Raw genomic sequence first — 15,076 nt, 5'->3', positions numbered from 1 at the left:
CAGGGAAAGAGGCACTGGCTGTCCACTCTATCTATTCCTCTCAATATTTTGTACACCTCTATCATGTCTCCTCTCATCCTCCTTCTCTCCAAAGAGTAAAGCCCTAGCTCCCTTAGTCTCTCCTCATAATGCATACTCTCTAATCCAGGCAGCATCCTGGTAAATCTCCTCTGCACCCTTTCCAACACTTCCACATCCTTCCTATAATGTCAATATATAATCCTCTTATTGTCACTTGTGTTTAATCATTGATACTGTTAGTTGGGGGTTGTTCATCAGTCTTGTTGTCTGCCTTAATGAACAGCAATATATAACCTACAGACACTACATTGCATTTGAGGCTGGGATATTGTAGTTGAGGTAGCTACAGGCCAGCAACTGAGAGTAAAGGGAATGGTGTCTGATAGCAGGCAGTGGAGATGTCATATATGTTGGTGAGCTGGGGAAGTAAGAGACGTCGCAGCCATTTGATTGTGTGTTGAACAGGTGAAGAATATTCACAACTCAAAATTGCCGGACAATGACCACCTCTTAAAAAAAAGTCTGACAACTGAACCTTATCATTCACTTGCATTACCATTGCTGAGATCCCCCACCAACACCCCGGGCATCTGATTTATATGAAATGCCGGCTGGAAGGAGCAGATAGACTGCAGTATTAAACGTGACTTGGATTTATACACCGTCTTTCACACACCTCATAGAATTATAGAAACTTTATATTCAGCAAGGCCATTTGGCCCGTCGTGTCTGTGTCAGTCCAAAAAAGTGCTCCTCTGCTTAATCCCACCTTCCAGCACTGGGCCCATATCCCTGCAGGTCACAGCTCTTTATGTAAACATCCAAGTATTGTTAGTGAAAATCAAATAAACTGCTGGAAACTTAATGGGTTGGGCAATATCTGAGGAAGGAGAATCATAATCGGAGACCTGAAACAGTAACTTGGTTTCTCTTTCCACAGATGCTGCCTATCCTGCTGAGTGTTTCCAGCATTTTCTGTTTTTACTACAAATACTCTGTAAGTGCATTAAGGGTTTCTGCATCTACCAACCTCTCAGTAGTGACTTCCAGATCTCCACTACCCCCATCTCCTCTCTATTCCTTCCAGTTTAAATATCTGTCTCCTGGTTTTTGACCCCTCTGCTATGGGAAACAAGTCCTTCCTAATTATTCTATCCAGGTACCTTATAATTTTATACTCCCCTGAACCTCCTCTGTTCCAAACAACCCCCAGTTTCTCCAACATTTCCTCATAGTTGCAGCTTTCCAGCCCTGGCAACATTATTGTAAATCTCCTCTCACCCTCACATTTTTCCTGTAATGTGGTGGCCAGAACTTTATACAAACTCAAGTCGTAACTTAACTAACTCTAACATAACCTCCCTGCTCTTACATTCTACTCTTACGCTACTAACCGATGCATCCCATAGGCTTCTTAACCACCTTCTTGAACTGTCCTACTACCTTTAAGAACCTGTGGACATAAACTCAAGGTCCCTGTTTCTCCACATTGCTCAGTATCCACCCATTTACTGCATCTTCCCTTGCCTTGCTGCACCTCTCCAAAGGCATTGCCCCACACTTCTCTGTATTAAATTCCATTTGCCATTTTTTTGCCCAAATGACTAAACCATTTATATCTCCCTGCAGTCAAAGGCTTTTCTCTTCACTGTCGACCACACAGCCAACTTTTGTATCATTTGCATACTTCATTATGTCCTCTGCTGTATTTATGTCTATGAGTAGTATATATTGTACATAATGTGTTCTGGTAATGAGTTTTGAGGTTCATTGATGCACCCTACCTACCATCCATCATCCCTTGCCTCCTGCACCTGAGGCAGTTTTGTATCCAATGCACCCCTCTGCCTGTAATCCCATGGACTTTTATCTCTTTGACCAACTGCAATCTGGGACCATGTCAAAATCCTTCAGAAAACCCATGTAGATTACTGTAAACACATTGCTCTCATTGACCCTCCTTGTTATGCCTAAAAGACCCAAGGTGCTTTACAATCAATCATGTTCCCTTATTTTGAAATATAGTGATATGGGAAATGCACAGGAGAATTCCTCAGACAGCAATACGTGATGATAGGTAAACTTCTTTGGTAACATTAGTCGAGGTAGAAATATTGGCCACTTCTTTATGAGTGGTGCCGCAGGACTTTTACAATCAAGAGGCAGGTGGGCCTTGGTTTCACGGCTCAGTAGAGGGTCAGCTCGATTTATTTCTGCACAGATCTCAGAGTGGGGCTTGAATCACAGTCTTCTGACTCAGGAGTGTGTGCCACAGCCAATAATTTACAGTAATCAACAGGCCCTTTACAGGATCTTCCAAACCAACGACTATTTTCCCAAGTTCTCAACTGATGGGTTTAAAATTTCAAAAACATAAGCAGTTTCAATCCACCAAGCACTAAAGAAGGAAAAAGCAACGAGGGCTAATTGAAAGCTCCTGGTGTTCTACTGGTATTGACAATGAGGTTCCATTTCATAACTTGATAACTTATTATTGAATGTGTGGCTTGATGCATTTTAGTTCAAAGCGAGAATGCTTAAACATACTATTTTACAGTTAGCCGCACCAGGCAGGATTCCATATGTGGTGAGGCAGAATTGAGGCAGAAGCATCTTAAAGCCACAAATTGACTAAATAGTTCACTTTCAAACTTGTACAAACACTCTGCCAAAAATGTACCATTTGACCAATCTATTTTAAAACATCCAGGAATCGTTGTTTACTTTAACCCCAAATGAAAAAGTGTAAATCTAGACCTGCAGATGTGGACAGAAGATGCCTATGCACACTGTCTCTGGTGTCATTCCTATAGAATATAGAACAGTAGAGCACAGGAACAGGCCCTTCGGCCCACCATGTCTGTGCCGAACACAATGCCAAATTGAACCAAATCCCTTCTGCCTGCACATGATCCATGCCCCTCCATTCCTTGCATTATTTTAGATAAAATCCTCTTACACGCATCTGTTGTAGCTGCTTCCACTGCTATCCCTGGCAGCCCGTTCCAGACACCTACCACTCTGTGTAAAAAAAATTTGCCCCACACATCTCTTCAACTTCCCCCCTCACCTTAAATGCACGTCCTCTAGCATTTGACATTTCTACCTTGGGAAAACGATTCTGACTGTCTATCCTATCAATGCCTCTCATAATTTTATAAACTTCTATCAGGTCTCCCCTCAGCTTCCGACGCTCCAGAGAAAACAATCCTAGTTTGTCCAACCTCTCCTCATAGTTTATATCCTCCAACCCAGGCAGCATCCTGGTAAACCTCTTCCGTACCCTTTCTTAAAGCTTCCACATCCTTCAGATAATGGGGCAATCAGAACTGCAGACAATACTCCCTAACCAAAGTTTTATATAGCTGTAACATGACTTCCTTACTCTTATACTCAATGCCCCAACCAATGAAGGGAAACGTGCTGTGTGCCTTCTGTGTGCCCCAAGATCCCTCTGTACTTCAATGCTGTTACGGGTTCTGCCATTAAACTGTGTACTATTCCCTTACGTTTGATCTCCCAGAATGCAGCACATCACAATTGCCCAGATTAAACGCCATCTACCATTTCTTTGCCCATGTCTGTAACTGATCTATATCCTGCTGTATCCTTTGACAGCCCTCCTCACTGTCCATAACTCCAGTGGACAGTGAGGAGGGCAACATGTTTAACAGTGATTAGTCAGCAGAGAACTAGCTCTATTTGGAGCTTCTAGATCACTCAGTGGTCAATACACTTCCAGGAAACTCATATCAATGTTTTTATTATTCAGTGGCTTGAGAAATGCAGAAATTGTACTTCACAAGTTATAGGAAAATTAATAAATTATTGGCTGCAATGGACTTCAGAAGTGAGAATAATTTGAGCAGTCATCGCACCTCAGGTGATGTCCAAGCTCAGAGATTACAAGCCAGAGTTATACCACTCCATTCTCATCACTGCACCATTCACAATTCAGCTTCTCTTTAGGAAGTAAAGATTATAAAGTGAGAATTAGAGCAACTGTTGTTTTGGAAAGCCAATCAGATTTTCAGATATACAACTAAATTCTGAATGCAAAGAAGATAGTTTATTTTGATCGGGGCTGCCATAAGCATAGATTAAAAAGTCTGCCAATTAGTACTTAACTGAATGGGTGCAGTAGGGAAAGGACGCACATGCAAAATGTCAGCATTCAATTGAAAAAAACAACTGTTTAGAAATTGTAAAGATGGACACAACAGCAGGGCACCACCCACCATTTTTGAGGCTGGATGTCCAGTGGAAATACCAGCTGCATCCAAACCCCAAGGGATTGAGATCTGGTGATGTGGCTGTTCAGCAGTTACCTTCCACCAGAACTGTGCCATGGGGCATCTGGAGAGCTTTGCCAGACAATGTAAGGGCAAGACGGAGGACATCAGTTACGTGGCTTTTACTACCATAACTCAAGATCGATAAAGTCACGTGGAAAGGGGAATTCCAACCAGCTTCCTTATATAATTTTATAATCTTCCCTTGCTGCAGAGAATGGATCACTGAATCCTCAGTGTGAAAGGTACTGTGTAGTGGGTTCGGACCTGACTGAAAACTGGAGGCAGTTGAGGGTCAATGAAAGGGAAAAATAGTGGAAGTGATCAATCGCAAGTAGCACCAGGCAAGGCAGCAAAACATACAGAAACCCAAGATGGAAATAAAAACACAAACAACAGGAACAGCTGGATATCATTTTTTTTTCTATATTTGTAAAACTTTTTAAAAACATATATAATGCTACGTACAAGCATCAATAAACAAATGTATAAAATACTGCAATCAGGGAATAAAACATTAAAAACTATATTACACCAATACAGAATACTGTTCAATTTATACAGTCATTTTAAATGCCAAATGTAAGAGCTTATCAAAATAAATTGCATTAGTATATGTAGTGCATATATTAGTATGCAGAAAGCATTTTTTTTAAGAAAAGGTATCAAACATACATTTGCTGTAATGTGGGTCACACTTACAAAATACATCAAATACTTAAGAACAAGACATTCCCCAGGATGATTCTATCATTCTCCCTATTCACCTCATCCTTCTTTGGATGGTAACTTGCTGATCTGTCTGCAATCATATTTTCAGTGTTAGTGGTTTGTGGTGTTTTGGCATTAAAGAAAAAAAAATCGCTAGTTGTTAACATCATAGGGTGGGGACCTCATTCCTACAGAGACCCTTCTTCAGATGCTGATGAACTTTTGCACAGGTCTGGTATTTCATGCAATTTTTCTAAAATTTACATTTCCAGCATGTGTTTCTTTTTAATTTTAATCTTAACGATCCTGTATTTGGTTTAAGATACTGGTGAGTCCATGAAGTTGTTCCTCTTTTTGGCCCCAGCTGCAATATAATTGCAGTAACTTTTCCTTTTGGAAATGGAATGGGCAGACAGAATTTGAAATCTCTTGGTTTGCAGTCCACACTGTAGGAGTAGTACAAAAGGGGAGATGCACACTCAATGAGACCAGCACGAGGCCAAGCTCCCTTCCACAAAGTGCATACCTACAGCTTAAGACTTTCACTGATGCGCCAATGGCATCATGTTCCACAGGGCGGTATTGAGGGTTCTCTGCAAATTTGCTGCAAACCTCTCCCCCAATTCTGTCAGCTTGAAATGGGTAGAGGCAAGTTCCAAAAGTCACTGAAAGACAGGAGTGCTTTGCAAAAGTCGGTTTCAATCACTGCAGAGTCACAAATTGGCCCTGACCACCCCTACCTCCTTCCGTTGTTACCATGCACCCATTTGTACACATTGAGCCCAATCTTAAACTAGGAATTTGAATCCAATTATGAGATATATTTCCTTTCCTTCCAACATTGGAATTCTGGATGAGTTTTGTACTGAAACTTGCCTTGCTCAGTGTACATTACTTTATTGGAACGTGGATGTCACTGACAAGCACTCATGTGCAGTCTGATGGAACGCTAAGTGTGGGATTAAAGATGGAATGGGGAAATGTTCTTGCAAATAAACCAGAAAGTCAGCATCTACAGTGATGTCCACTGTGTAGATGGAAATTCAGATCAAGAGTTCAACATTGTTTCACAGATTAAACTATACTGGCTGCGTGTTTAGGTTAGCAGACAACCCTGGTGCTTCCAGCACACCCCACAGGGAATGACAAGGTTACGTTGGTCATGGTGGGTGGATGAAAGCCAAGGTATGATGTACATTGGTACAACAAAGATATGCAGCGGGCTGGCAACTTAAGCATTACTGCTGTTATTGCTCAGTCTTCTCTAAAGCTTTAGTAATAACCCCAGTGGAGGAAAAATGCAAGCGATTACAATTTTGTTTCCAATTTTTAGTTTGAGCTTGCCAATCAAACAGTGGAAAACAAACACACAATCCATTGTGATGGATAGGAAATGAGAAGATGATCTATCCATCTCAATGGAGGTGGACACTTGCCAAATAAACCAAAATCTGGACTAAAGTCCAAATGACCATTATGATTCCATCAGCCGTTAGGAGACCGAGAGTCCAATCTGTAAAAGCTGCAGTGAAAAACTGCATTGTGGAACTTCATTGTACAAATATATAGAACTGTACAAGCATATATTCTGCAAAACAAAATTTATAACTATATACACCAAAGTGTCAAACTATGGCAATCTTTCTCCAGCCTGGGAGTTGGCAATACGCAAAGGTTCTCTTTCTGACAAACAATACTAATTTTTAAAAAAACTTTTGTGAATAGTATTAAATAGATATTTAACAGTGTTCATTTCTTCATTTCTGTGACCAAGAGTGCAAGCGGTTTGAATAGAGTACATCATGGAGCAATTTTCCCCAAGAGGGGTATGTATGACACACAGCTTAGTTTTCCATTCTGGAATGCAGTAAAAGCACACACAAGTGTGCTGAATCACATGTCCATACATCTAACACTATACAGAAATTGTATATTCCAGGGTCACTGCACCCTACCAAAACCGTGGCAGATTTTGAGAGGTGTGTGTGGGTTTCTCTCTACCAACTACTTGTTACAGGTAAGTCTGATGAGCAAGTACATCCAGGTGTTGTGTTTGAATATTTACATGTTTCAGCTTCAGGTGATTCACACTTCGGTTAAAGATTTGCCAGTCACGTTGGAACAAACCTCTCCAGGTGCAGACCGTTCTTTTCCATGGGGTAGAAAGGAGAAAATGGGAGGATGGCTCTCAACTTTCTCCAGTGAGCAACCTACCTGTAGATATGCAAAGTGCCTAACCCACTCTACATTTAGTACACAGGGTGGGGAATGAAGTCAGGAGAGGACTCAAGCCACGTGATTCCGAACAGTTCAGGCTTGTTTATGCAATAATGTCTTTGGCTTTGGGATTATATATTTGGGTACCACAACAGCAGCACCACCTGCTGTTGGCTCTTCTAAACCAGGGCACTTTTGGCATTAAAATATTCACTGAGAAGTTCACACAACAGTTAGTCAGAAGTGGGCCTTTGAAGGCACATGATTTCTTTGTAAATTTGTAATTTACTATATATTATGGTCATTTTACTTTGCAAAGTGAATATTTCAAATTTTTTTTTGGAGGATGGCAGTTTTGATTTGCTTCCCTGGGTCAAACAACACATTGTGGCTGTGAGGGCAGATTTAATGTCTCTCATCCAGAATTCTGCAGGTCTTTGCCCAGCCAGCTATGCAAGAGATTAATGTGGTGACTGCCCAACTTTTCACCCTAAAATTCACGTGGAAATGCCTTGCTCCTGCTCAGCCCATTCCCACCAGCATAAACTCTGAGGGGATTTGTGGGCACTGGGTCTCTGCATTCAATGCTCCAGTGCTAGGGTCGCACTGTGCCACACCATCCAGAGAAGCTTCATCACTAAAGTGGCTCAACAGATTCTCATCTCAGACTTTGGTCCTGCATGGTGTACTAAGCAACTGTCCAACACTGACTGAAGCACAGAGTTAAATGAAAATGGCATATTGATTCAGATGCTCAAAATCACCTGACATCTGCTTCTGTGAGCCTTATGTTTTTTGTCTCTGGTTGCCATGGGCTTGGGATTGTAGAAGGAAGCTCCGATTACACAAACCTCTAGGTACCCCAACAACAAAATATATCTGTGCTGGGCTGCAGAGCAATATGTTCATAAAATTTCCTCTACCTGTGACCTGTTGGGCTAAGCCAGTCCCAAAACTGACCTCCAGCTTCTGTTGCCTCAGAAACATTTTTTTTAAAATCAGAGACATCCAGACAGTGTGGCTGATGATTGCTCCAAATGTTTAAGTAGTTTCTGGACCTGAAGTGCTATGAGGGTTCAAAGATCACAGGTCACAGTTTGAGTGTGCACGAGCCTGCGGTTTGGCAAGCCCCCTGAAAGGCAGCTCTGACAATCCAACTGAAGAAAACCTGGACAGCTGAACTAATGTCTCACTTAATATGGACACTTGCTTCAGTAAAGTTATGCCAGAGAGGAACTGGTGCCAAAAGGTTAAAGGAAAGTAGACCAACTTTGGCTGTCCCTATTTTCAATGAAAACATTCAAGTATCCTGAAAAATAGTCATCTGGAAAAAATTAAACTGTATAAATGTACTTGCGCTTATTAAAAATATGAAAAATGATGTGGCATTATTTTAAAAAGAATGGAGTGGCTCTGCACTGCAAGCCTTTTGCGCTTCTTTGAGTCTGGCAGAGGTCCCTGCCATGCCCATGCGGTTGAAGACTTTATACAGAGGTTCTGTACAGACCAGTGTGTGCGCTGCCAAGTGCCAGGAATAAATCACTCCCCTTTCCTGCCAACAGCTGTTGGGCATTACTGGGGGGGGGGGGGGGGGTAGAACAGTACTCAACCTTTCAAAACCCCAGATACATCAGCATTGTACTCAATTTAAAAATTCTTTAACTTTGAAAAATAAATAAAAGCCTGGAAGTGGTGGGTTTTGCTGTTTGATGGGAAAGTCCAGTAAGAACTGTTATGAAAGATTGAGTGACTGTCTTCCTGCTTCTTCAATTCTTAATTGTTATTAGCCTAAATTGTGCACCTGTTGGGTGGCTTAAATGTCACAAGAGACATTCTGGTTTGGTTTCATGGGGATTGGAGGTGGAACAAATAGATATGAGAAAAGCAAAAAGACATCTTCCCCTGTCCAGCTCATTGCTCTGCTTCAGCTTCTGATGTGCAGAAACTGCTTTAACATGGGAGAAAGTAGTGGTCAATTTGTGTACAGCAAGCTCACACAAATATCAAAGTGATAGTGAGCAGATGATGTAGATTGATGGGAAATATTGGCCAGATACTATGGGTAATTCTTTGCGCTTCTTTGAAGTAGTGCTCTGGAAACTTTTTATGCCCATTTGAGAAAGCACGTTTAACATCTCGTCCAAAAGACAGCATCTCGAACAGTGTCACACTCCTGGCTCAATTCTTTGGAGTTGAACTTAAATCCAAAAACTTTTTTCTTGGAAGCGAGCACACTACCAATTAAGCAAATCTGCAAATGTGGAGATAGAATAAATGAAAAAAAAATGCAGATTCTGGAAATCTGAATTATACACAGAAAATGCTGGAAAGACTCAGCAGGTCAGGCAGCATGTGTAGAAGGAGAAATAGATTTAATGCTTCAGGTGAACCCACTGAGTGTTGCAAGCATTTTTTTGTTTTTTTTTGTAGACAGGTTAATAAACCTCTGAAATAATTATAGATGACTTTGGACAGGTCTTGAAGGAATTTTTGAAGTCAGGAAGATCTGTTTTTACAGGAGAGAAGGTAGAATGAGAATTATAAAGTGTGGGTCTGGGATAGCAGAACAGTTACTGAAGGAAACAGGCCAATGGAGAGATCAGTCACATGTCTAGAGAGATCACTGGAATCAAAACACTACAGCAAGCCAGTTTCATAGTGAAGTGGACAAAGAAAGCTGTTCATGCTGGTATCATTACATGAAAGACCATCTATCATCTTACACTGATCTGTTGATGGATAGGCTTCTGAAGACACAGTGAAAGGATACACTTCCATCTGTTAACTGAGAGCTTCCCGTGATCAGTTTCAAAATTTCTACTCTCGTATTCCCATGGCATGATCATTTCTAATTTTCATAACGTGCTTATTGCACTGACAAGTTAACACACTACCTGTCTGTACAAGACTGCAGAAACTTGTGCTACTACCACACCCTCAGCTTCTCTCCCAATCTGGTGAAAATTACTTCACAATATGTTGGGCAGCACAGAATGTATTTAAAGTCTCCTGCCAATATCTGCAAAACCAGCTGCTTTTTCTTAAAGGCACCATATTTGCATTAGATTTATGCAACAGTCTTGAGTCTTTTATATATATGTATATATAGATACATATATATACATATATAAAAACAAATAGCATCTCTCATAAATAAAAAATAAAATAAAAGTATAGAGGCATAAATTACATCAGCAAAGAGAAAGTTAAAAAATAAGTTCAGTACAAAATACATTCAAGAAAGTGCATCTTCACAGAGCTGATAGCAGTTGATAGCCGCCTTATTCAGAAAATGGGAGAGAGTTCTCTGTCCATTTGTTCTATAACTCTATTTTAAAACCGGTTCTAGTGATGAGCAACATCTCCGGTACAATCACGATGGGAATATTTTGGACTGAGCAGCTACAAATAACGGAGAACTGGATATTTAAATGGAGTGGTGGGGTGGGGGATGTTGGGGCTACGGGCCACAGAACTGGTTTGAAGAAGTTGCAGTCTCTCTCTGAATTCATACGCAAAGCCTCCAACACAATTTTTAAATGTGATCAACCGATGATGTCTAGTATTAAGTTTTATGATTAAATGGAGATTACAGAGCAAATGTTGACCAGTGGAGATCTTGGGATCAGTTATTTTCAAGAAAATAATCAGGCCTGGGACACTTTCCTTTAAACAATAGAAATATATCTAAATTGTGTGCAAGGATTTTCCTCAAACCTGGCTGTTCAATTGCCACAAGGGTCCCCTGAAGCCTGGCTAAAGGGACCTTCATTCTACTTGATCACCACGTGCAGGGGAGATTACATCAGGAATAGAGTCCTGACTAACATCCTTCTGATGAAAATAAAAACCACAGTGTGCAGATTTGAAAGACTCAACAAAAAACTGCTGGAAGAACTCAGCAGGTTGAGAAGCATCTGTGGGGGTGGGAAGAAACCGTCAACATTTCGGGTCAAGACCTGGCATCAGGACCGAGAGCGAAGAGGGAAGATAGCCAGTAAAAAAAAGAGGGGAGGGGCCAGTAGGTGATTGGTGGACCGAGGAGGCGTGAAGGATGATGGGCAGATGGACCCAGACTGGGGACAGAGAGGGAGGGTGATAGGTGGGGACACAAAGGCCACCAGTGCTGGAACCTGATAAGTAAGGAAGGTGATAATGGGAACCACTAGGGGAGAGGTGAAGGGCGGATGGAACCAGGTCTGGGGAGGGGATCCAGTGGGTGAAGTGTGTGGATGGTAGGTGGATGAAATCAGGAAAGGGAGGGGAATAAAAATGGGTGATTGGGGGTGGTTGGAGCTGGATGGGGCGGGGGGGTATGGGAAAGGGGACAAAGTGGGAAGACTGGAGGTGGATCAAAGGGGTGGTGGGTTGAATACACAGGAGGTAAGGGTTATCTGAAATTAGAAAATTCAATGTTCATACCACTGGGTTGTAGACTACCCAGGCAGAATGTGAGGCCGTGTTCCTCTAGTTTGCGTTGGGCCTCGCCCTGGCAGTGGAGAAGGCCAAAGATGGGGAAGTGAATGTGGGAAGAGGAGTTGAATGGTATGCAACCAGGAGCTTGGGATGGCCATTGGGGACTGAGTGCAAGTGGTCTGTAAATTGGACGTCTAGTCTGCGTTTGACAAAAGGCTGCCAGTCTCAGGTAGAAATAGGTCAGTTCCATGGCATAGTTGCCACATTAAAGAGAGAAAGCCTAAAACTCAAATAAGCAATCATCATGGCTGTCACTTCCATCCTCTGTGACACTGCACTTATTAACCGGACAAAGATTGGCATTTGTAGTGAGACTATCAATGGCATCAAATCAAGACCACCTGGACATGCTAGGAATAGAGACCACACACTCATTCAAAGCACAATAGCTATGTGGAGAGAGTGTCACTTGCCATTATTTAATACTATTGTACAAGTGCTGCAAGTACCAACTCAAAGTACTTTCCAGCGTACTTATAGGATTGTAACAGCCTTGGCTAAGAGTAATGATGGGTCAATAACAGGGCATCACAGAGGGAGATCACAAGCACATGTAGGATTAGGAAATCATTGCAGATTATCGTTTACATGATTTCTTAGCTACACCGTGGGAATCCTCAATATAAAACTGCAACACTGATTGCACCGTCAAATTGCCCATCACTAACTGCAGATACCAAAGAATCACCAAAACCCTGTCAGCTACACACCAATGTTGTAATTCCATTACACAAAAAGGCAATACTTAATGAGGTTACTGCTCCATTGGTGCATGGAGTCATTCAACAGTCTCAAGTTCCAAAATTAATTTCAGTGTCATTACTTTGTTGAACTGTAGGATTCACTGGCAGATCAAAAAAGTAAGAAATTACAATAAATTATTTTTTCTTTTTTTTACAGAATAACCTGAAGGCACAGGGTGAAAATTGGGGGGTAAATCTATTTCTTTCAGCTTGTGGCAAATTAGCACCTTTAACATGTGCAACAAATGAACTGCCCCTCTCACCCACAACATGGAGACTGAATACATTGTTAAAAGCACAATGGATTCGACAATTGTTGAATTCTATAGGCTCCAACCAGTTATTAGACGCTTGGCAACCACAGTATGGTTTAACTTGATCTAAATCTCATCAGATCAAGGAGGACATTCAAGGTTAGGCAAAATAGAACAAAAATAATCAAACTTTGGTATATATATTATGTATGTACATGCATATGCACTTGTGTAGGGTGTGTGTGTATGTATGTGCATGCCAGCCTCACACATACAACCAGCGTACACAAACACACACAAAGAATACATCACCTCCTTTAGAAGCACGAATTTGACAGAAATAGGCAAGGTGGAATTTCTGTAGGCTAAGGTCTCATTAGAATACCTAAAGTCTGACTCCTGATGGAAGGCTCTGTCTACAACGAAGAATTCTAGCTGAAGACAGGTGGACGGAGAGTTGAAAATGCAGTTTTATAAGATACTCCGGAATTCAATATATTGCTCGGAGAAGCTGCGTGACTTCCACTATGCACAAGGATCTAGCATATTTTGTACGACAGCTATACTCTTTAGCTCTGTGTAATACCACAAAGTTTAATTGAGCTACTCCAACGCTCCGTCCAAATGCGACCCTCCATCCAGCCTTTCTCTGATGAAATGTAGTGCTGAGAGGTGATTCTCTGCTGAACACTGGTGTCCACAGATGCATCAAGAACCCTGCAGATGTCCAGTTACTCTTCACGTTCACACTATACTCACAGGACTGAGCTGTTACCATGGGCACAGGCACCCTCATTATGATTGGAGTTACTGAGTATGGTAACTGAATAGAGCGTGAGGCATAACAACCAAAAGATAGTTTTTTTTCAAAACAAAAATCCCAGTTCCAGACCCAACTGCCTCCATCAGTGAGTGAGCTGCACAAATGGGTTTCTGAACAGCTCCTCCGCTGATGGTCTTTGCTTGGCATCCACAAATATTTTCTTCAGGAAGTCCTTGCAGTGATCTGAAATGTGAGGAGGCAGCTGGGGATTGGTTGGCTGAGTGGCAATTTTGAAAATGGCAGCCATTGCTTCATACTCTGCCCAGGGAGGTTTCTCTGTGAGCATCTCCACCACTGTACACCCCAGGCTCCTGGAGAGAGACAAACACAAAGGCAAACTGTAGTCAAGTCAAAATCCCAAGACTGCAATGTGTCCACACACAGAGTGAGATTGTTCGTCCTATCCTCCCCCCCACCCTCTCTGCAACTTAAAACTAACCTGTTTTCTCTTTCCCAGTTCTGACAGAGAGTCTTTAACCTGAAACATCAACTCAGAATGTTTCAGATTTCCAGCACGTGCAGTTTTTTGATTTTCACCCAGCATTGCAATATTCCAAAGGTAGCTGCTATGCACAGAAAAGGCAATGTTGTATGAGGTAACTCATACAGTTACGAATGGGCTACTGAGCATTTTACAAAACAGTCCAGTCCTGCACTGATTTGGATGCCAGCTGTCACACACAGCAAACAGCTTGTGGCTTCAGAAGACAGGAGGGGAAGCTGCCTGATGTGCAGGAACACTGAGCTACTATTCTCAATCATGGAAAATTCCTCCCAATAATGCAGCAAAAACACCATGTTAAATGTCACTTGGAATAACAAAGTCATTTGGCACTGCATCCACTTCACTGCCACATTTCCTTTTTTCTTCACTGTGCTCCCAGATCGTAGCCTGTGAAATAGGAAAATTCCACCCCATAAATAGCCAGCACACTGTTCCCTCCTGACTGGTTGCCAGACCCAAATCTCCTGATGAGAAATCTACCAATCCACCAAGGCATTACACAAGGAACAATATCAAAACAAGCTAACCAAATGTGCAGATCAACCAGTGTGTGAAATTACACAGACTACACCAGCTCCTGGAGACGGGAGTCTCTTCTGTTGCCCTCCCAGATTCTGCAAGTTCAGTGACACCAGGGGCCATACCAGGCAGGCTTACAAATTTTGTAGGCAGTAGTCAACGGCTGCCTCCCTCATTCACTCAGATCAAATCATGGTTATGTCATTCTCGCGTGAGAAGGGACATAGACAGAAATGATTTTATACTGCCCAGCAAACATCTGCTTTGTGTTGAAATCAAATTGGACTGGATTACTGTGTTCAGTATTATTTCAGATTATTGTAGCAAATTTACAAAATGAGAGTTATGCAACAGAATGTTCTCAATACACATTTTGATTATCCAGGTAAATACAAAGCTTGGGTGAAGTCTCTCACATGCATGTGCACTGAATACATATAGAATCACTTTCAATCTCTGATCTAACTAAAAGCCAGGAGCTTCCTGGTAATGAACTGTAACACACAAGACTGCAA

General features: G+C 41.8%; 1 protein-coding gene across 2 annotated transcripts in view; it reads right to left on the bottom strand.

The window, feature by feature from the left end:
- Positions 1 to 7,187: 7,187 nt before the first annotated feature.
- The window catches only part of map3k3 (mitogen-activated protein kinase kinase kinase 3), a 171,167-nt gene continuing 163,278 nt past the window's right edge, over positions 7,188 to 15,076 (bottom strand). The window contains exon 17 of one of the 2 annotated variants that reach the window (XM_052038913.1): positions 7,188 to 13,848. In XM_052038913.1, coding sequence (XP_051894873.1) covers positions 13,620 to 13,848 — 229 coding nt within the window. In that variant the 3' untranslated portion in view covers positions 7,188 to 13,619. The remainder of the gene's footprint in view (positions 13,849 to 15,076) is intronic. The other variant, XR_007958214.1, reaches the window with a different exon arrangement.

The sequence above is a fragment of the Pristis pectinata genome, chromosome 25, assembly GCF_009764475.1.
Source record: "Pristis pectinata isolate sPriPec2 chromosome 25, sPriPec2.1.pri, whole genome shotgun sequence".
In the NCBI taxonomy this organism is placed as follows: Eukaryota; Metazoa; Chordata; class Chondrichthyes; order Rhinopristiformes; family Pristidae; genus Pristis; species Pristis pectinata.
The sequence above is the reverse complement of the archived record's forward strand: the minus strand, read 5'-3'. Positions and strand labels throughout refer to the sequence as shown.